Source organism: Pezoporus flaviventris, unplaced genomic scaffold, assembly GCF_033815535.1.
Source record: "Pezoporus flaviventris isolate CSIRO_AGI_PZ_B2104156 unplaced genomic scaffold, CSIRO_AGI_Pfla_v1 ptg000013l, whole genome shotgun sequence".
NCBI lineage: Eukaryota > Metazoa > Chordata > Aves > Psittaciformes > Psittacidae > Pezoporus > Pezoporus flaviventris.
In genome coordinates this window covers 33417293-33439577 of record NW_026892561.1, presented here as the reverse complement: position 1 = coordinate 33439577, position 22285 = coordinate 33417293, and the positions used below count along the sequence as shown (strand labels likewise).

General features: G+C 45.0%; 2 protein-coding genes across 5 annotated transcripts in view; both read left to right on the top strand.

The window, feature by feature from the left end:
• Positions 1-7520, top strand: part of SCHIP1 (schwannomin interacting protein 1) — a 189877-nt gene extending 182357 nt beyond the window's left edge. For all 4 annotated transcript variants that reach the window (XM_061452636.1, XM_061452638.1, XM_061452637.1 and 1 more), the window contains 5 exons: positions 2677-2794; positions 3440-3637; positions 4166-4289; positions 5400-5493; positions 6883-7520. In XM_061452636.1, the coding sequence (XP_061308620.1) occupies positions 2677-2794; positions 3440-3637; positions 4166-4289; positions 5400-5493; positions 6883-6934 (586 nt within the window). In that variant the 3' untranslated portion in view covers positions 6935-7520. The remainder of the gene's footprint in view (positions 1-2676; positions 2795-3439; positions 3638-4165; positions 4290-5399; positions 5494-6882) is intronic.
• Positions 7521-19738: 12218 nt separating this feature from the next.
• Positions 19739-22285, top strand: IL12A (interleukin 12A). Its single transcript, XM_061451074.1, has 5 exons — positions 19739-19999; positions 20383-20490; positions 20590-20631; positions 20735-20839; positions 21768-22285. Exons 1-5 carry the CDS (start codon positions 19757-19759, stop codon positions 21933-21935), a joined length of 666 nt encoding a protein of 221 aa, XP_061307058.1. The 5' UTR covers positions 19739-19756; the 3' UTR covers positions 21936-22285.

Sequence of the window (22285 nt, the reverse complement as noted above, 5' to 3'; positions counted from 1 at the left end):
CAGGTTTTCATTCAGAATCTCTGCCCTGAACTGGGCGTTGCCTTTGGGAGTGGGAAGACCAAGAATGGTGGTGGAAGTGGCTGAATGCCTGGTTTCATGCCAGATGTGCATGTCCAAAGCAGGGCAGGTTTTGAGAATGGTCCTGTCATCCCAGCAGTCCTGGATCAGGCAGCATGGTGTTGCTTGGTGAAAACCCATGAGTTTATGAAAGCTCACCTTCCTTCAGTAGCTCAGGAGGTGGCAGCCCGTTGGAAACAGATCTGATGATGATAGTTAGCCCTGGTTCAGCAGGGTTCAGCAAGTAATCTCATGCACAGAAAGCATCAGAGAATGGAAAAAATGAGTTTAGACGTGGCTTCCTGCCTCCCCTCCATGTCCTCATGTTCTGTGCAGGCTCTGCTCACTGGACACTGCTCCATCCATGGGGCTGGCACATTGCATAGCATGGGTACCTCACTTATTCTGATTTTGAAAATTCCTACATCAAATACACTCCAGAAAGGCTTGTTTATATTCAGCTGCTGAGGAATAACACGTGGCACTGGGAAAGCATCAAACACCTCCCACACTGGGAGAGAAGATCTACCTGTTGCCATGGTGCGGGAGAAGAAGTCTTAGAGAGGCATAAAGCCAAGAGGAATACTGTTATTACACCAGAGAGGTACAATTGTGAAATTAAATTGAACTGCAAGTCATTTGAAAGGGAAAACAGTTTTGCTGTGTGTAGTTACAGCTAAACCAGGAGCTGCTATCTTGTAATTATAGCACGGCTCTAATTAACACTGTGTGGCAGGGTTTGGCAGCTGTGCCACAAGAAATTGCCAGCTGTACCTGAACACTTTGGTGTTTTGTTAATATTCATAGTCCAGGCAAAGCATTAGTATTGCATGCTGACTTTGTAGGACCATTGCTCTCATGCTTGCATACAAAATAAAAGAACTTAAGTTGCTTAAATTGCTGGGTGTGGGGGTCATGCTCTTGAAAGGCGCATGAATCGCAGACCCTTTTACAGTTTCTCTGCCCTTTCCATGCAATGCAATTTGAAGCCAAGCCAAGGGTGTATCCTGCTCCCCAGCCTGGGTGCCGGTGTTTGAGCACCATGGCTTAAAAGTTTGTGCAGAATTATACAATAGAATCATTCAGTGGTTTGTGATAGAAGGGACCTTTCAAGGCTATCTATGTAATCCAACCCCCATGCAATAAGCAGGGATGTCTTCAACTAGATCAGGTTGTTCAGAGCCCCATCCAAGCCTGGCCTTGAATGTTTCCAGTGGTGGGGCATCTACCACCTTTCAGGGTGCTAGTGTTTCGTAAACAATTTTAATTATTAATGCTATTTATTTTATGGTAACAGTGACTAAGAAATTCCACTGAAACCAGTGGAAAATAAAAGTTTGCTGCCTGTAAGTACCAATATAAGCCCCTCTGTCAGGAACGAGGAGTAACAGAACATGTGGGGAGTTTGCCCCATCTTCAGCAGGCAGTGATAGAGTATGATCCACCAAGAAGTCTGATAGGGTTTACCCCAAAATCTCTAGTTCTGGGGTTAATATTTAATGAATTTTGAAGATGTGCAAAGTCTCAGCAGAGAGGAAGGGAGGCAAACGGGCCTGACCCTGGTGTCAGATGGGTGAATTGTTGTGGAGAGCCTGTGGTGCATGGGCTTGGCTTGTGGCTGCAGAGCTGCTCCACAATGTGAGCATTATCGTGGGCTTTCACAGATACCCTCTTGTCCAAAAAATCTGTTCCCTTGTTTGCTTCCTGAGGCTGATCTGAGCAGAGGGAGCCCTGGGGTCCATCTGCAGTTTGGTGTGCCAAGCTCTTCAGCATCCCTAAAATGTGTGTTACATGGCTGATGACCTGCTCTGCAGTGGCTCAGGGGGGATAACTACTGTGTGAGCCAAAGCCAGAATGCTCTCAGCCTTAAAAGTGCTTTTCCCTTCTCTCAGCATGAACTGGGAATCCCTTACCCTGAGAAAATAATTCCCACGGAGGTGAATTTGGGTGGTCTTAACCTGTCCAAACCAGGTGATGGAGCAGAAGGTCCAGAAAACAGTCATAATCGCTTGTGATACAGTAGTGCCTCTTTGCTGTAAACAGGCTTATTACCCTTCTGAATAAATACTTTCAATTGCTAGTACATTATTTTATATAATAATATTTTATATTTCTATTAAAATATATTTCTTTGTTAATATATTCATTTTATATAAACTTTATATATATTTTACTTCATGTAATAATATAGCCACCCATGATGACAATAGCTCTGCAGTATCTTAGTAATTCTGAAGTTCATCAATAGATGGTGGTAGAAGCATTGTTGTTACCATGCCACCGAGTTTCCAGTCCCATGTTAACTGCTGTTCAGAAATGGCAGCCCTGGGCAGCAGCAGGAACTTGCCTGTGCCCTGCTGCCATGGAATCGTGGTCCTAGTGCTGCTTTGGAATGACCATCTTCTTGAAAATTAAAAACAGGGAAAATGGTAATATTTTCCTGAGGCCAATACAAAATCAGGACAACAGCATCCTTTCAAAACACAAACAACTCGCTGCTGATGGTGCTGCGGCATCTTGTCCATGTAATCCATCAGTGTGGTGGGTAGAGCTGCAGTTTGCCGGCGGCAGCCCTGGCATGGGCGGGCTGTGGTGTTACCTCTCTCATTTCCCCCACAGATTACAAAGTGGGATGAACTTGCAGATTTGCTTTGTGAATGACAGCGGCAGTGACAAGGACAGTGATGCTGATGACAGCAAGACAGAAACCAGCCTGGATACGCCATTGTCTCCCATGGTAGGTTTGGGAACCCCTCCTGCAGAGGCTCCAGAGCATGGAAACCATAGGGCATCCAAAATGGAAGCTGGTAAAGAACTGATCGTATTAAAATAGCAACGTTAAACTCCAGAGCAGCATCTTCAGCCACCACTTAAAGAAATGTGAGGTGCTGAGGGCAGATAGTGAACTGCCCATAGCTAGCACAGAGCTGCTGTGGAGTAGATGCCTTCATGTGAAGGTGTTCCTTCTTCCTTCCTTCCTCCCTTTCTTTTTGGCTCTGATAATTATCAGGGCAGTAATGGATATGAAGTGGTATCAGCTCCCATCAGCTTTCCTCTCTTCACTTTTCCTTTGTAAATATGACATTGTGGCCCCAGATTTTTAATTCCAGCTTAACCAGCCTGTCCCTTCAACACGTATTGATCTGGTTGGCTCTTTCCATTCAAAGTGCTCAAATTGCTATCAGTAGTCAGGGGGATCTATCTGGGAATTACTCTGTTTTCTAAAGATAATCTTAAGGATTAAAATTTAAAAAAAAATAATCTGTGCTTTTCACTGTTTCTGTAGAAATTATACCACTTTAAGTGCACAAAAATATGTTAAGCCTATGGCAAACTTTGCTGGTGCAATGGGGTTGTAACAGCTGCATGTCTGCTTCCCCAGAGCAAGCAGAGTTCGTCCTACTCTGACAGAGACACGACGGAAGAAGAGTCAGAGTCCCTTGATGACATGGATTTCCTCACCAGGCAAAAGAAACTTCAAGCTGAAGCCAAAATGGCCTTGGCTATGGCAAAACCCATGGCCAAAATGCAGGTTGAGGTGGAAAAACAGAACAGGAAGAAATCACCGGTAGCGGATCTTGTAAGTGGGGGCTATGGGACGGTGCGTGGGGGTAATGCCAGCCCTTTTGCTGTTTGCTTTCGCTTGTCGAGACATGCACACCAACCATGGTGCTTGCTCACAGTGCTTGTAGACATGCAGAGGAGCAGTGGAGATAGGGACTGCTGTCAGGAGTTGAAGGGTTGACATGGGTTGTCTTATCGGGTGTTATAGGAGCAGGATGGGTGCAGGGAATGAGATAATGAAGCATGAAGATTGTTAATGCCTTGAGGCCAGCACATGATGCTGCTTACCCTCCAAGTCATAGTCTGCTCCCATCCTATCCTGGACAGGCCATAGCCTGTGCCTCACTTTACATCAGTATATTGCTGATGCTGGTAGATTTGAAGACTTGGGTCAAATGTGTAGATGTTTCAGCTTGGTGTGGTAGTCCTGGTGGAGTCATCAATTGCATGCTTTGAGAGTGGGATACAGGCAATGTAAACTGCTGCTGCATAGAAATGCAAATAGTTGGAAGAAAACAGTAAAAAGCTAAAAATGTCTTTTCAGCTGCCACATATGCCTCATATAAGTGAATGCCTGATGAAGAGAAGTTTAAAACCCACTGATCTAAGAGACATGACTATCGGGCAGCTACAAGTGATAGTCAATGATCTCCACTCACAGATAGAAAGTAAGTGATACTTATTTAATTATTCTTCAGTATGTTCCATTTAATTAAAAACAATTCTCCAGGATACACACAGAAGTATTGTCAAATGTGTAATAATAACATGAGTATATGGAAGAGGTGCACAAAGGAGTTCTCTCCAGTTTTGGCTGCTTTGGCTTTCTTTCCTGTTTTCAGTTTCTCTTAAAGCTCTTGCTTGGCTTCAGGGTTTTCCAAGAGCGGATCTAGGGTTTTCTTTCCCCAAGGGATCCCCATTTTGGGGTAGACTGGTGGCTGTAGGTAAAAAAATCCACATTGGTTGGGGGCTGCTGTGCTGCTCCTTCCCCGTGTTAGTTAATTGGCATCCCTTCTGGAAGCAGCCCACTGAGGATGAAGAGCTGTGCTATTGAGTTGTGATCTGTTATTTTGTGCCTCAAAGGCAAAAAAATATTTAGGTTCACTTTACAAAGCACCCGAGTATGGGATCATAACTGTTAATGTCTGTTCAGCCTGCTTCCCAGACTGAAGAGGTGTTAAACCAGTACAGCTGTATTTAAACAGTCTAAACCGCAGCTCTGTCAGCAAGTGTTGGGCAGGTACAGCCTTCATGGGAGCCAATGCCCACAGATTAATTTTTCACATGGTCCTTTTTGTATTCTTCCTCCTCACTGTTTGACACAACCCTAAGAAGGAATCCAATGTCACAAACTTTCCTCTTGAGTAGAGGGACCAGCTTGGACAGTAACCCCAAACCGGGACAAGTAGGCAGCATGTTCTGCATTGCCACAGGGAATTCAAAAGCTAAACCCGAGGCTGCCTGGGTGAGCAGCTCACATGCTTTCTGCAGCCTGTTTCTTGCTCAGGGTTATTGCCCACAAGTGAGAGAAAGCTGAACCAGCAGACTGTAAGCACTGAGAAATTCCTCTTTATTTTTCTTGCTGCATTAAGCTATTTCAAGCAAGGAAGTGCATGCAGCGTCAAGGGGCTTACACTAGAAAACATGCATCCTTTAGTGAGGTCCCTCCTGGTTCTCGGTACCAGCTTGCGTAATGTGGTGGGGAAAGATGATGTATGGGACCCAAACCAGCGTTCCCTGGGACATCACAAACTCATCCCCTTTCTCCCCATCCCCAGGCTTGAACGAGGAGCTGGTGCAGCTGCTTCTCATTCGGGACGAGTTGCACACGGAGCAGGACGCCATGCTGGTGGACATTGAGGATCTGACCAGGTGAAGGAGGCTCCACGGGGTATTTCTTTTCAGGTCCCAGCTTGCTATTGGCAGTGTGTAGGGTTTTTCTTCTAGCAGAATTTCAGTACTAAAGCTTTTGCTATCAAAGGGCTAAGAAAGACACTGCTCTCTATTCTTAAAGCAAGAAATCAGGGCACTCGAGTTCTGGAAGCTGTCAGCAGTTTTCAAGAGCTCCCCAAATATAGGTGTTGGTGCATGCTTTTGTATTGGTGTTTCCTTTTCAGAAGCCTGGAAAGGACTGATGCTGCAACCTCCCCTTTCCCCACCCCAAAAAAACAATCCAAGTGGCCTCCCATGCCAACCCATACCTCTTGCTGGGGTAAGCAAGAGCCGCTCTGCCTCTCCTGCCAGGAGGACTTGACTGACAGGAGAATTTCTGAATTCATATTAATGTTCTATAGCTGGTAAAATAGAAAGCCTTGCAGAATATAGGGGGGTTTCCTAAAGGACTTCATCTCCTGGGCAGTCAAGGCTTAAGACACATTTTTCTTTTAGATAATTAGTGATGCGCTGCAGAAACTTTAATACTGAAAGCTTTAGGGGAAAAAGAAGGTGACAAATAAGGTGCACTGGCTACTGTCAGCACACCAGGACTATGGTTTCAAAACTGAAGCATTAAGATTGCAAAAAATGTGGCCTAAATTTGTTTCTATTTAAAAACATTGTGGTGCTGCATAGCAGCTGTTTGATATTTGTCAGTGTTCAGTCTGAGTAAAGTATCTGCCAGCTGAGGGATTTGGGAGCATTTCTCATGCTGCCTGGGGGCTGGTGGCTCCCTGGGACAAGCAGGCAGGTTGTCATTTCTGAGTCTTGTGACACACTGTCACTGCTTTCCTTACGGAGCAAGCGATGAAAAGGGGAGGTTTGGGATGGAGGAAGCAGCTGGGTCAGCAGGCAAACGCCAACACCACCTTGCATCTGTTTCTCCTTCTGTACTTCAGGAAATGCCTTGCTTCCTAAATGCAGTTAATGACAGTTTAGTAATTGATATTTGGAAGCTGGTCAGCATGGTGGGGGCTTTGGTGCATGGTGGGAGGCACCGGCTCCCCTCATTCTGGCATTGTTTGGGGGGCAAACACCCTGGCCATCCCTGCAGGAGGAGAGGAAATGATCCCAGCTGACTAAAACTACTCTGGGGAAGGGTTTCCTCTCCCTTTTACCCATCTCCTGATCCCCTCCTGCCAGGAAGGAGCCTGGGCAGAAACCACACATCCCATGCTCGGTGCTTGTTTTTTCCTCAGGAAAACGTTTTTTGTGGTTGGCTGCCAGGGCAGTGGGGATGCTGGCTTGGAGCACAGCCCAGCCTGTGGTTTGTGTTTCCACCTCTCCTCAGCATGCTGAAAAACAGAGCTTCTTTCCTCCCCACAGACACGCCGAAAGTCAGCAGAAGCACATGGCAGAGAAGATGCCGGCAAAATGAACCCCGGAGTCCCGGGAGCAGAGCTCGAGCGATATTTCATTTTGCTTCTGTGTGTCCAAGCTCTGATGTCCACAGTGGCGCACAGGAAAACCAGTGTTAGTCATTGACCATGTCCGAAGCTTTATGTCCGGTGATTGGCCTCTGCTTCTTAATTTATTTTAATTTTTTTACTCGTGCCACTAAATATCAGGCATTTTAATAATATTATTACAGAAAATGTACAGTACTTATAACATTATAAATCATGGGTGAGAAGAAAGGGTAGTTTAACTTTATTTTTGTTTGTTTAGAGATTTTCATTTGAATGATATTTTACCATTGACTACTTTTTTATTCTTCACTGTAGTTTTAAAATAAAGAAACTGTACTTGACGGTGCTATAAAAGTCAAAAAATACATGCCTGCCTCGTAGTGAAGTTGTAGCTTTCAGTAATATGTATATTTTAATCAGTTTTCAACATTTTGTGAATGTTGACTACCTGACATGCATTTTTAGATGTACTATTAACATTCGGTTGGATTCAGAGAGTTACCTTGAAAGTTTTATGTATAAATATGTAAAATAAAAGTTTAAAAAATTGTTTCATATGATACGTCTTTTTGTTGCCTAGTGGTTGACTTCAGTGATGCACCAGTGATGTATTCCTTGAAGCAAATGTGCAATTCCTAATTTGTCATCACCAGAAAAAAAACAAAAAAAAATTATTTTTTTTTTTAGTCAATCACATGAAATCATGGAAAGAAGACAGAATTTTTGTAGAGTTATTTGTAAGTTCATAATGTATGTATGACATGGACTTAAGAGATTCTTCTATAATCACATTCACTGGGCCGTAATGTCGTGACTATTGTTAGAATAATTAGGCACATACTGTAGATGGTTTCTTTTTCTATTTTATTGTCTAGGCTGAATATTTAAATGACTCACCAATGTCAGAAATAAAAAAGAAAATCCATGTTAACAATCAAAGCAGCATATTAAATGTATTATATATGGTAATTGCTCACCTCTCTGCCTTTGGGTTGGGCTCTCCATTAGCAGCTGTGTTCATCACCTGAGTGCTGGATGTGTCCTACCCTGCACGTACAGGAAGAGGGACACGGGGAGACTAATAGGTCTGTCTCCATCCCTCATTTATTTGATTTAATGATGCAATAGCTCGGCCAGCCCCTTCCTAAGGCTGCCCAGCCATAGCCAGCAGCAGACATGCATCTCACACATTTTCATTCTTTTTATTTTGGGGGCAAATTCATCTTAGCAAAGGGTCTGGCTAATGACTTATTCAGGGTGTTTTCAGAAAAGCATGAGCTGCATTAAAATTTCATCCCCTGCCAAGAATGTATTTTATAAAATGATGATTTCCCTCCCTTTTTGCAGGTTATAGAAGTGCCGGCCCTTAGTGGGGCAGTGAGGGAGAGGGTTGGTTTAACTTAGGGCTGTTTTTCCTTTCTCAGGAGTTGCTCTGGGGGCATTCCAGTGGACTGTCCCCTGTCTGCAGCCCCTGTGGGGGACCAAGTTCTGTTGCCTGCTGGGCAGTGTCCCCTGAGCAGGGGGCTGTGCTTGCCCCAGGGGTGTGGCTTTAACAGAAAGATGCTGGGATGGGTTCAGCTGCAGACCAGCAATGATGTAAACTCCTTGGTTTGGTTTTTCTTGTTTTCTTTTAACTATGCAGAAAAAAATATGTCTATTGGGGGTGTTAGTTTCCCTGTAGCTCTTGGTTGGCTTGATGCTGTTGCCTGCATGTGAAGAGACTTGCTGGGGTTTATGTTTCTGCTCTGTAATAGGCTGTCTTTGCAATGCTCTGAGGCCAAAATCATCACCGCGGAGCCCAGAGCTGGTGCCTCCATCAGAAGCGGCTATTCAGGTATTGGTGAGGAGGTGCGTGCCACTGGATTTAAAGCATGAACAGCAAAATCCCCAAATACAAAAAGGTTGCTCTCAGCTTTCAAAAAGAAAAAAAAGCCGGAAAGCCCCAGGTGCTCCCAGGGGACCACCCGCAGCCCTCAGCATCATCATCCCTGGCATCGCACCCACCAGGGCCCAGTTGTGGGGCACCAGGGTGAGGCAGCCTGATCAGGCTGGAGTTTTGTTCCCTTGCTAAGTGCCTTTAACTTGCTGAAGAGAACTAGTTATTCCAGTCACCTATTGCTGGTTTTCCCCCTTACGCCCTTTGGGGGTTGGGGTGGTTTTTTTAAGAAAAAGTGTGTTTCTGGGTAACTGCATCTCCTTGGCTCTGTGTCCCGTGTACTGAGGTGTCATGCTGGTGTGTATGATGGCAATGCTGTGGAATTAATGGATTAAATGACGTTTTTAAAACAGAAAGGTGTTGCGTGGTTTCTGAGTTGCTGCCCTGTCATGGTCTGTCTGTATTTTGTCACCTGTTTCTTTCAGGGTATCGGTCCCATTTTCAGAATCTCCTGTATCCTCCTGGGTGGGTTTTTGGTTCTTTCTCCCCTTGTCCCCACCAAATACAAATTATGTTGAATGAGATGCCAAACTTGGCAGTGTTTGCCTTCTGCAGGCTGCGTGCACTGTGTGCAACAGGAAAAGTACCTCCTGAGACTAGAAGTCACCAAAAATAGCTGATACAGTAAGCAAAAACACCTACCACTCTGCATATGGATGGGGCTATGGGGTTGAGGGTCCCACAAGCTCCCCATCACACAGACTGCTACCCTTGATGCACCAGCTGCACTTGCCTGTAACTAATTCTGCATATTCACAGGGAGTAGCTCCTCACAGTGGGATTTTTGAGAGCTGCATCCTTGAGGAGAACTTGGGGTTCTTGTTCTGCCTCGATTTTTTTCTTTCTTTTTTGATGCTTTTCTTCCATGAATGGGGCATTTACACAGTTCCACTTGGGACTCCCAGTATCAGTGCAGTAACCCCGGAGCCGAATTCCCCAAAGGAGACTCGGAGAGCTCTCAGTCAGAAGGTTGCTTTCAAGGGGTGAGCTCAGCAGGAACAGTAATACACAGCTTCTGTTATGACAGAGTGCCTGAAGCAGCCCCCCTGCCCTATGCCCCTTGCAAATAATGGCGGGGGGGAAGGGGAGGAATGAATACGTGTTCATTTGGAGAAAACATTCAAATGACTAAAAGGCTGAAGGAAAGCTCGGGGTAGGTTGGACGTGCTAGTGAAGGAAAACGTCCACCAGTGTCAGCTGCAGCCGGAAGTGATGCAGACTCCAGAGATCAGTGACTCCCCAGCAAACACATATATAATTCATAGCACTGGGAGAGAAAAAAAGAAGGCTGCAGAGCTGTAATATACGGCTGCAAATGCACCATCTCCTCTGTCTGGTGTGGCCGGCTGAGGGCAGGGGAACACAGGGCAACATGTGCATGAAATCTGTATGACCCCCTTCTCCCTGACAGGCATAGCATGGCCTTGGGACTTGCATGGCCCCGGGACTTGCATGGCCCCATCACACCCAGCCTGTGCCATGGGCACGGCACTGCACCAGGCTCTGGGCAGGGATGCAGAAGCCACAGGGTGCTGCCAGCCGCATCAGGCATGAAAGGTCGTTGCCCAGCAGAGACCTGGGCATTGCTGTCCCCTACTGGGGCAAGGGACAGGCACAGGGCTTTGTGCAGCTTGGAAGCGATTTCGGAGTTTGTTTCTTAGCTGTTGCAATAATTATTTGCATGCTGCCTGACTAGCTGCGCAGAAAAGGACCTGCTCCTCAGCGTGCCATGTCCTGCCCCCATCACGCTCCCCTCCAACACCCTTCCCCTCAGCCAGTTTTGGCCATCCAAGGGAAATTCTGCTTGCTTTTGCTTGCCTGCCTCCAGCTGGTCTCAAAACATGAGGTTTCTTTATTTTTTAAATCTGCTTCTTGGTCCTAAACTCCCCTGTGCTTGATAAAGTATGAAATGCTGCATTTGAAAAAGAAAAAATCCATCCTGATGTCTGAGATAAGGTCCTGCTGATGTTAAATCAGACTTCAGGATCAGAGATGTGCCTTATAAGCCAGACATTTCCTCACAAGCAAACCTTGCGGTTTGGGTTCCCCTCCTATCTCCTTTTTTTTTTTTTTTTTTTAGAGAAGGCAATTATCATGAAGGAGCTGCTTTTTACCTCTTTAAAGCTTTGCAGAGGGCATCCCCCAGGAAAAGCCATTGTGGGGGGTCTTACGGTCGGCACTCGCTTCCCTGCAGAAGCCTACACCAATTCCTGGGAAGTTTCTCTTCCTTCTTATTGTAAAGCGAAGTGAAACCCATGTGTGCAGGACCCTTTGTTCTCTGCCAGCTGCTCCAGATGTGACTGGTGACATCCTGCATGCAGGGCAGGACCACTGGCAACAAAGCTGTTGGTTGCATTGCCAGTGAGTACCAAGTCTTGTGCTAAAGCAGCATTCCTTGGTCATTTGATAGGGTTAGACCTTCCCTCTTCTCTTATATCAACCATCAGCTCCTTCTTAGTGGTAAAATACTATTTTTAAAAGTCTCAGCTTTGGAGAGGAAAAAAGGATGGATGAAAAATAAATTGTCCCACTTCTCAGTGGTGCAAGTCTCTGACCCAGCACAGCCTATTCTAGCTCATGACTTTTAATCTGTGACACCAAAACTGGGATGCTGGCTCTATTGCCAGTGGAGCAATTGCCATGAATGACTGGCAGCAGAGCCCAGGCACCATGCTGGTCATTGCCACCTACCCCTTAGCTCCCTAATGACAGCATGTCTGGGGAAGAAACATGCCTTCAAATGAAAAGTGAAATAGCTACAGCCATATGAAAAAAGGGAATTGCAGAGTTTCGGGCGCATCTCCTGAGCTGACGGCCTGCGGGGAGCAGCCATTTCCAGGCAGCCAGCTCAGCACTCCTTCACTGCCTGTCAGGGAAACTGCCAGCAGAGCTGTGGGAAGAGGAATTTTCCCAGGTGCTGGCCTCAGCCCACCGTGGAGGTAGCACTTGACACCCCCAGCCAGGCACTAGCTTGGAAAAATTCCCATCGGACACTCCGGGAGTTTTGCTGGAGTAACCAGCACTCCTGGCCGCAGAGAACTGACACCCCTTCAAAGCAGTAAGAGCTGGCAAGGAGCTATGCAGAACTCTGCAGCTCCAAAACCATTTAGAGATCTATTTTTGGGAGTGGGGGAGGGACCCACATCACAGTATCAGACCACTCATCCTGCACCATCCCACTGCGCTGCATCATGAGGTAGGGGAAGGGACAGCAGACCTCATGTCTGTGCACAGATCAAGAGCCTGCAGCACAAGTTTGGGGCTGGAAGATGTGACTAGAGGCTGTGCCATCGTATTTGGGCTGCCTTTGAATTCAACATTACACCAGCAGCTTAGCACAGACCACTTGGAAATGATTTGGCTCTCCTGCAAAGCCCTCACAGGCCAGCAGCTGGATGTAGCCACGAGCAAGAACAAAGCTCCCGGTGCCTTCACCAAGGGAAAAACATCATTGGTTGTGGCTGGGTGACTGACCCCTGCATTGCCCTAGAGGTGCCTATGGCTCCACAAGTATGTGAATAGCAGCTTCTTTGCGTTAGCTGCAAACTCTTTTACTCCCTGCCACTTAGGGGTTCATAGCTCATCTTGTCTAACCAGCACAGGTGACACACACACAACAGGCTATGGTGAGAGGTAACAGAGGTCCAAACACCCACAAGACAACCACAAGGGAAGAATCATTACACACCTAAGGGAAAAATAAAAATCCCTTAAATTAAATAACTGGCACAGACATTAAAAGCTTTCACATGACATTTGCTAGGATTCAAACCTGTTTAATGCTTCCCAGTCTTTCCATATGGGCATGGCAAAGCCCCACTGCCACCCAATGACCTTGAATCCCTGATTCATGCACCTCTGCTATCTTTCCCCTTTTCATTTCTGAGGATGAGGCAGCTGCAAGCCAGAGCTGCAATAAGAGCAGCTGCTGCAAATACCTTCAATGTTCTCATTCAGGATTTTAAGAGTCACAGGCTGTTTTGCCTGTGAGGTGGATGCCTTCCCCAGGGATTCAGCAAACAGAGCAAGCAAGTTTGTCCATGTATTTCCATAATGTTTCTTTACAAATTACTGCTCACACAAAGCATCATTTACCCTGAGAACCCACAGAGAACATAATTTACCCTGAGAAGCACACATGAGCTAGGTGATCTCTCTTCCTCAAGCAATTGGACAAAAAGCTTCTGTTTTCCAGTACCTGTTACCAGCTGTGCTTGCCCTTATCTGACCTGATGGGAGCAGCTAAAATACGAATAATCTTTAGCCTAAGAAGGCTAAAACATGTTCTATTAATTTGTTGTACTAAATATTGGAAGTTGAATGGCACTTGCTCACACATGTAATCTGTACTTTACTCACACATGTAATCCTTACTCCTGCAAGCATGTCAGCTGCTCCAGTCCCTCCTAGTAACCTTTGCAGGGTCCAGGCCATCCCTGCCCATCCACCCAGCACATTGACTGAGCCTGTCAGACAAAACACCACCTGTGATGCCAGAAGTGCTGGGTTTTGCTCATGGAAAGACTGTATTTTCTTCTAATAATGGCTTTAAGGCCACTTTCCCACCATTCCTAGAGCCCTAGGGACTATAACCTCCTTTTGGCCAGGGCTTCAGTTCACTGAGACTGCATTTTTTATTTTTAATGCTCACCAAAAGTATTTAAAAAAATATTAAATGTGTCCCTGTATGGAAACTATCTGCCAGGAGAGGGCTCAACCCATCACAGCATGCTTCTCCTGGGTGTGAAATCCTGGGCAGAGCATTCCCCAGGGGAATGGGTGCTGGAATAACTCCTATCAAATGTGTGTTCTTGGATGGGCGATCGGTTCCCACTCTCACCAGGGAATGCTCTAACCAATGCTGTAACCTTGAGTCATGCCGTCAATTATATGAGTATCCCCAGGCACTTGAGACTCTGACCTGTGCATCTCGGTAAGTATTCTCAGGTGTCGTATCATCGACTGGCTCAGCACCAAAAGCGTGAACACTTTTCCCATCCTGCTTCTTCAGGATGGGGTGAAGGCTTGAATACATCATTAATGTGATGCAGTCAGTCATGTTGCATGAAAGAAATGCAAAAAAAAAACTGATGCCTCTTCTGGTCAACCAAAATCAATGCTCCTTTTCTTCCCTGGGTGCAAGACCACTGCCAGTTGAAACAGCAAATACTAAACCAGAAAGAAGATAACAAAATTAGTCACCCCTTTCTTCCATCACAGGTGCCCATCAGGTCAGCAAACAGCATCTGAGCCTGCGAGAGCTTTTGCGGGCAGGAGATAAATTGGGCAGATGAAAGAACAGAAAAAAGGCACCCAGAGATGAGAGAAATGCTGCAGAGAATGGAAACAGAAACTAAGAGGGAAAGAGGGACTATTGAGAGTGCTGACAGTGCTGTGCTCACCAGAGGCCAGTGCTTCCTCCCCACACATGAAACCACGGGCACCACATGAAACCACGGGTCCCACACGAAACCACGGGCACCACTGGCACCAGGACATTACTCACCCGGGTGTTTTCAGGGCCAAGGCTGGGGGCAGAGAAGACAACGAGACAAAGGAGGATCTCATGTAGTCCTGAGGTCCCAGAATGTTGGGCAGGGGAGACACCCCTGCTCTATGCTCTGATGGAGGGGCCATGGGATAAACGCAGTGCCCCAACCCACAGCAGCCACTCCTCCCTGCCCCTCTGTGCTGCAGCATCATCCAGCCTCGTGAGCTTTTTATTTCTATTTACATCATAAAACTTCAGAACAAAACCCACAGGACTGATGCAGGATTTCACCCACGTCACCAACCCTGTTTCTGTGGGTTGGGTAATGGTTCCTGGAGCTTGCCCACATCTTTTATTTTCTGTAAAGCATCATGAGCTAAGTATGGTGATCCCTTAGAGTGACAATGCCGAGATTGGTGTTAATGTTACTTTCATAGAGAGCTTTGCCTTTACCTTGCTGTAAATGCAGCCAGCTGATTATGGGGAAAGAAAATCAGCTCCTAGACCCAATTATAAAAGGATGCTGGTAAAAGTTAGGGTATAAAAAAATCATAACTCCCAGCTTACATCAGGCAAAAATTGATTCAGAAAAAGAATACTTCCTTTCCCCAATTCTAGAATGCTCTTCAAGCAATCCTCTGTTTCAGTGTGAGAACTTACTTACCCAAAATGTAACCATTCAAAATCCCTGTGTGCTCTTTAGGGAGCCACAGCACCTATTCAGCGGTCACCACCAGCTCCATCCCTTTCACAGAAATGGCTGTAACCTGGCATGTGGATCCAAGCTTTGTAATGAAGACTGCAAATAACACCCGCTGAATTTGGGGGTCCCCAGTCCAGCTGGGGACAATCCACCTAAAGAAACAAAGCTGCCAGGCAGTCACCAGAAACCCTCAGTGAAGAGCAGGGATGCTGCAGAACATGGCAGGGTCATGGGGAAAATAGCACCAACTCCAGCCATGGCTGGAAGAAAGAAAAGCCAAGAGACACAGGTGCTTGACATAAGATTTTATGAGGTTTGGTGCCCTAACTGCCAGTGCAGGAAAGCCACTTCAACTCAGATATCATATTTAATTATGTATCAGTGAAATAGCAGCCTGAACACATGCCTAAGGTTACGTGTTTCAGGGGATTCCTCAATAAATAAACACCACAAATAACAGCCAAAAGACACTAGGAAAGTTTCTTTTGAATCTTCACTTTCCCATTTTATGGAGCCATCAGGTCCCAACATAAATCAGAAACAATGCTTCTGTCAATGAGGCTATTTTGGTGAGATATCTGGTCCCAGATCTTAAAAAAAAAAATTATCCAGGAGCAAAACAATGATCCTAGATCAATCCTTCATATGTTCTGAGTAGTAAATAGTAGAAAAACTAGTTTTGTTTACTGATGCATCCAAAAATCTTATTCCACACAACATTTTGCAGTTCTTCTTATGTAGTAACTACCTACAATTAACTGTCAGCCTAGCTGTGATATAATAATTCTGCAGCTTTCATTTCTATATGTATATAATTATTTCATAATTATATATAATTATAATTACAGGAAATAGGACTCTCCTACAAATAACCCATCTCTTCCCATTGAAGATAGAGTTGCAAGTTGCTACATGACCTTCATGAAAGGCTACACGACCTTCATATCACCTTCTAGTGAAGAAAATTCACGTGATTTTACATGTTACAGGAGAAATAATATTTAATTTTACATGTTACAGGAGAAATAACACCACACAGCTAGAGACCCCATTAGGAAACATCCTTCATGGCCATTTTGCCACAGCACACAGCTTACAATGCAGAGGACAGCGTGTGGTGTTCATGGGTCTTCACAGGCAGCTTACCCAGAAAGCAACATGGTCTTCGTTTGGCTTGGACTCTGAGAGCAACCATGAAGACAAAAATTAGATTGCTATTTGTAAGAGGGGAGAGAAGGCAAGCCAAGACTGAAACAAAATGTTAGCACTGCAGTACCTTATGTCAGCACACATTTCCAGGAACTTCCCAGTTTTTTAGAACAGTGTGGCTGCAGAATATCCTATTTCTCATCACTCGCATACACAGTCCTCAAAACTAAACTGAACTGAGGTGTTTGGGGGTTGGGGTTTTTCTAATTGGTTTCTTTATTATTATAGGTTTTTCTTTCTTTTTCAAATAGGGTTTTTAAGTATTGTTTTGGTTGAGTGCAGCATATCCAAGAAAAGAGTTTTGTCTAGTTTTGACTACAATATAGTCGAAATACATTTTTATAGCTAGATCCAGAATGGTTCTTATTTTTCTCTGGAGGTTAATTTCAGCAAGAGCAATTTATAGCTGAAATAAAGCCAGAGGAATTACATTTTCTCATGTAAAAATCATACATCTTCTAACAGTTTTAATAGACCATGGTATGCAATTACTGCACTGTACCTCTAAATGTGTACATGATATATCCCTATTTCTGTTGCTTTAATAACAAATGCATCACTCCACCTTTATAATCCTTTATTTGCCTGCTGAGATTGGTACCTGAGATCAAGACACCATATGCCATAAAAAGGACACTGATTTTTTCAATTTCAAAAGAGTTTGCTTTCCACTTTTGGATGCTGCCAACATAGGAAATGTTATTATGTTTAAGTCCCCAGAATAATATTAGATGTCAGACTATATATAACAACTAAGGAGCATCAAAGCCCAGCCCATGCATGGATCTACAATAATTTCCATTTTGAAGCTAAGGCAGAAAGATCATTAGTGCCTGGGACTGGACCAGCCCTGACGCAGAGCTGCATTGCTTCCTCCTCAGCATGGGGCCACAAGACCACACTTGCCCCAAGCCAAGCAGACAGGCAAAGAGCAGACCACACACAGTGATTATAGAGGTGCTCCATTCAGACTCAAGACTGGTCAGAGATAGAACCAGAGAATCATAGAATGGTTTGGGTTGGAAGGGACCTTAAAGATCATCTGGCTCCAACCCCTGCCATGGGCAGGGACACCTTCCACTAGACCAGGTTGCTCCAAGTGCCATCCAGCCTGGCCTTGAACACTGCCAGGGATGGGGCAGCCACAGCTTCTCTGGGCAGCCTGTGCCAGGGCCTCACCACCCTCACAGTAAAGAACTTCTTCCTAATACCTAATCCAAATCTACTCTCTTTTACTTTAAAGTCATCCCTCTTTATTCTGTCACTATGTGCACTTGTAAAAAGTTCCTTTATATACATAATATAGGAGTCTGAGATGGAGGCAGATGCATAGATGAGACTATGAATGAAAACCAGATATAACATCTTCCCCCCCCCCAAAAAAAAGAAAAAGGCATTAAGACTCTATTACCTCATTGGTAGCATCCAGCAGTTAATATCTTAGACATTACTTTGAGACAAATCTCAACAAAATAATCGCCTTAAACAGGAGTGCACTTGCATTCAGTCCATAGCTGAAACAGGCATAGAATACAGATATGGTACAAATCAGGCAAAAGAAGCAAAAACTGGCCAAGCTCAACTCACCACCCATCCAAACTAGCACAACCACTACGTTAACATCATGTTTAGCATCTGCCCTGGAGACCCTCGGCACAATACCTGTTTGATTGCCGTTCTGGAGAGATTTGTGCCTGCAGTGTGTGATGCTGGGGCTTCAGTAGATCTCTGGATTTATTGCCTCTGATCCTGCAATACATGTACAAGGATCTTCAGCAGCCCGGCATGGCAAGGACTTCAGTTTCAGATGCTATCAGAAAAATAAATGACTGCTGACAGTGATATCATTTGGGCATGGTTCTTTATAGATAATCGAGAAAAACCTTCCTACTTGTAAACCAGCAAATGTATCAACATTCAATTTTTTTTTCTTCTACCAGGAAAATCAGAAATACTCACAAGTATTAGGATATATTGCACTTTATCAGTAAATTAAACCCACTCCATGTTTCAGTAATACATTTTCTAACTGTGAGGGAGCACTTGCCAAGAAAGCATTTCTGCTTTGGAAACACCTGTGCGACAACAGAACATGGCTTGCAAATTATCTGTGGTCCCATGTATCATTAGAGATAGCTATTACATGAAGAAAGCAAAATATAGCTCAAGGTTTTGCATCAAAGGGAATCAGTAGTGTCCTACTTGCGTGGTTGTTCTACTTGTGTAGCCTGTGTTTTTCAGTCCCCAGTGGCTGGGGGCTGCTGGGGGGCCTCTGGAGATGAAGTTCTCTGGGAAGATGCTCTTGCTATCCCAGCCAACTTTCAGCATTCAGAGACTTCTGAAGGTATCGGGACTAAATGTTCCTCCTTTCTGATGAAGAACTCTAACTAATATCCCAATACATGCCTAAGTGCAGTACAGGAATGCCATGAACAAGAGGCTGTTGTTCAGATTGTGCATCAGCACCCCATCTGAAGAGAAACCTCATGCCCTGCTGTTGAGGCAGTGAGCATTGAGTGACTGAGCATTGGGCAAAGAAACCTGGAAAGCTGAACACGCACACAAGCATATCCCAAAGGTCTCTTCCACTTCTGTGTCAGAAAAAAACATAAGTCTCCTACACAGATTAAAACCACAGCCCACAGCCCAATGACTAGTGTAGAAGTGGAAAACACACAGCGAAATTGGAAAATTATGCAGTGCTGGTATTCTAGCAAAGTCACCCTCTAGACACAGCACAACCTTCTTATGGGGAAAAAAGGTGTTAATGAAAGGAATCTGAAAATGCAATATAAAACTCTTGCTTCATCCTGCTCCTTTCCAAGTCAATAGTAAAACTCCAATCTACTTCGCAGCAGACTCAACAGATAGTAAAGTCTTATGCTGCCTTTCACACAGGCTAAGAATGGCCACGTGCAAGTGAAGTAATACTGACATAGTTGGTGATTATACCAAGTATATCATCAAAAAGCAATTTTCCATGCAGGTTTTCACTAATATTCATCACTGACATCTCACTGTTATAGCCTTTAAGAGTAAAGAATGCAAATGAAAAAGCTTATGTGTGTGTCACACACGTGGTTTAAGTTAATTCTTATTTGCAGGCTCGCTGCAGGCTGCGTGCAAAGGGACTAGTCCTGAAGAAAGTGCTTCCAGCCTCTACAAGTGCCACCCTCTCGGCCAGGCTGAGGGGCTGGCAGCCACCCCGGGACCAAGCATCCTGGTGCCCCCGCCCAGGGACGCTGCGCACATCCCCCCGCCCCGCGGTGCCGGGATTCCCGGCGGACGGCTGCCCCGCCGCTCTCGGGATGAGTGCTGGCTGCCCCCAGTCCGCTTAGCGACCCGCTGCTGCAACGGGAAGGGAAGGATGAGATGGGGAACTCCTGCGCTCGCCACCCCTATAAGAGCTGTCGCTGTCGCGCCGGCCCCAGCAGCACTTCTCCGGCATCAGGATGGAGCAGCGCCGCAGCGCGGGCAGCGGCGGGCAGGCAGCGCCGCGTAGCGCCGCGGTGCGGGGCTGCAGGCAGCGGCCAGGGCTCTGGGCGCTGCTGCCCGCCGTCTGCCTGGCGCTGGCCCTGCCAGGCCGCGCTTGGGCGCTGCCGACGCCGCCGGCCCCCCGGCACCGCCTCGCCGATGAGCTGATCCGCTCCCGGGAGCTGCTGGCGGCAGCCAACGCCTCTCTCCACCGCGTGAAGGTCTGCGAGGGGCCTGGCGGGCGGGCGAGAGGACGGGAAGGCGGTGACGGGGCAGTGGTGGTGTTGAGGCAGGTGGTAATAGGGTGGTGAGGGTACCAAGCCAGGGTGTGATGGAGCAGCAGCGGTATGCAGGCAGGGATGGGGCAGTGAGGGGAAGTGGTGGTGAGTTATTGAAAGTACTGTCACATGCATTTCAGCCCCTTAGTCTCTCTGCTGCCTCTTGTATTTAACCACAGTCCTTACACAGTCTCATTCCTAGGATTCAGCAAGACAGCTGTGATGCATCATGTAAATTGTGTGTATTTATATATATATGTATATATATGTATATATATATACACACAGGACGGTGAAGCTGAATCAGTGACCCCTTTTTAACACAGGATCTCGGCACCCTGGGATTTGAATGTACCCTTGAAGAAGTTGATCTTGAGGATATCACTAAGAATCAAATGAATACAATAACAGCCTGCACATCTGAGGATCCAGAGGTAAAAAAATGTATCAAGTTCCAGAATCATATTTTCATGGAACAGCTATATAATTCACACTTCCACAAAATCACCATGTCTCATTTCTTTAATTTGCAGACTGGAAACTGTCCAGTGCTGGAAAGATCTACTTTTGATATGGTAAATCGCAAGTTTCCCAAAAGAACCCTTTTGTTGACTCGTTGTATGTTTAAAGCATTTAACAATGGATTCACACATTTCCTAATAATTCTGATTATTGCAGAGTAAATGCCTGCAGGGCATCCATAAGGATCTGAATGCCTACAGGGCAGAGCTGAAGAACTTCAATGATCAGGAGGTGCTGGCAACTATTGATGAAATGATGAAAGTAAGTCTTTCTGTCTCCTTCCTTTCTAGTATTTCTGTTTTAAACCAGGGGTTTTAATCCAGTTTGCTCTATTCTGAAGTCAGTCAAAAAGTGACTTTTCTTTAATCTGGTAATTAAAAAAAAATGTCTGTTGCTGTTTTTCCTAGAAGGGACTTGATTCTTACGAGTTGTGTGTCACAATTCATGTTTTTCCTTTGCTGCTATGTCCTCTCTATGGCTCCTTTGTTTACACTGCTCTGCTCTCACAGTGAGACACAGTACAGGATTTTCTGCCACTTCCACAGAGAACTCAAAAATAGAGTAAAAGATAGAGTAAAAGGGACACAGCTCTGTTTCTCTTCCAAATACTGAAATATAATACATCTGGTATACCAAATACGACATCGCATGTACTGAACTTTGACAAATATTATTAGTGGTTAGAGGGAATAAAAGTTAAAAGTTTGTTTGTTTGTTTGTTTCACAAAAGCTAATTAAAACAAAAGTTAATTGTGTTTGTATCGGCACAGCATCTCCCAATAGCCTGGAGATTCTGGTTATGGGCAGATGAACCCAGTCTAAAGGGTCGCTAGACAAAGCCAGCCATAGGCATATTATTTAAAAAGCATCTTTATTCCTGGACTGAAAGAGCATTTGTGCACAAATGGACATTTTTGTCTCAAGGAAAGTACAAGTGTGCATCCTAAGTCCATTAATTATATCATTAAATATTTCAAATTTTATCCTAGGTCTATTAATTATATCATTAAATATTTCAAAACTTATCCAAGGTCTATTAATTACATTAAATATTTCAAATTTTTCATTTTGGAGAATACATTCTTATTCCTAAATCCTGTAATTTATCACTTCGGGTGAAAAAAACTAAAGAGGTTTTTGGTTTAGCCACTTTCTGGCCATAGCTTGTAACACCCTGACCTCTTTGCAGGCCCTGAAGACCAGTAGCGGGAGTGCACCGCAGCCATTAGCAGGCACAGGGCTCACTTCCTTCAAAGGGAGGATGAGGCTGTGCAGCATCCTTCATGCCTTCCAAATCCGCACGATCACCATTGACAGGATGATAAACTACCTGACCTCTCTGGAGAGCGTGCTGTAAGTGCCCAGCCCTCCAGCACTCTGGGTAGAAATTTGACCTAAGGATGCTTTGGAGAAGAAATTGTAGGCTCAATACCCTGAGAGGCAGATGGGGACTTTTAAGGAATCTAGCGCATAATTTTTCTGTTTCTTATAAATCATGTTTTAATGAGGTGTTGTGAGTGCCTTTTAAGCTATCATGTTAAACCTCTGGATTTCTAGAATATAAGCTACATTGTGGTACCAAAATGTTCTCAAATCACCAAACACTCAACTAGAATTTCTCTTATTTATTCAGCTGCGATTTTCAGAAATTGAAACATATTTATAATAATCAATTTATTTATTATATTCTTTATTTATTGCCTAATA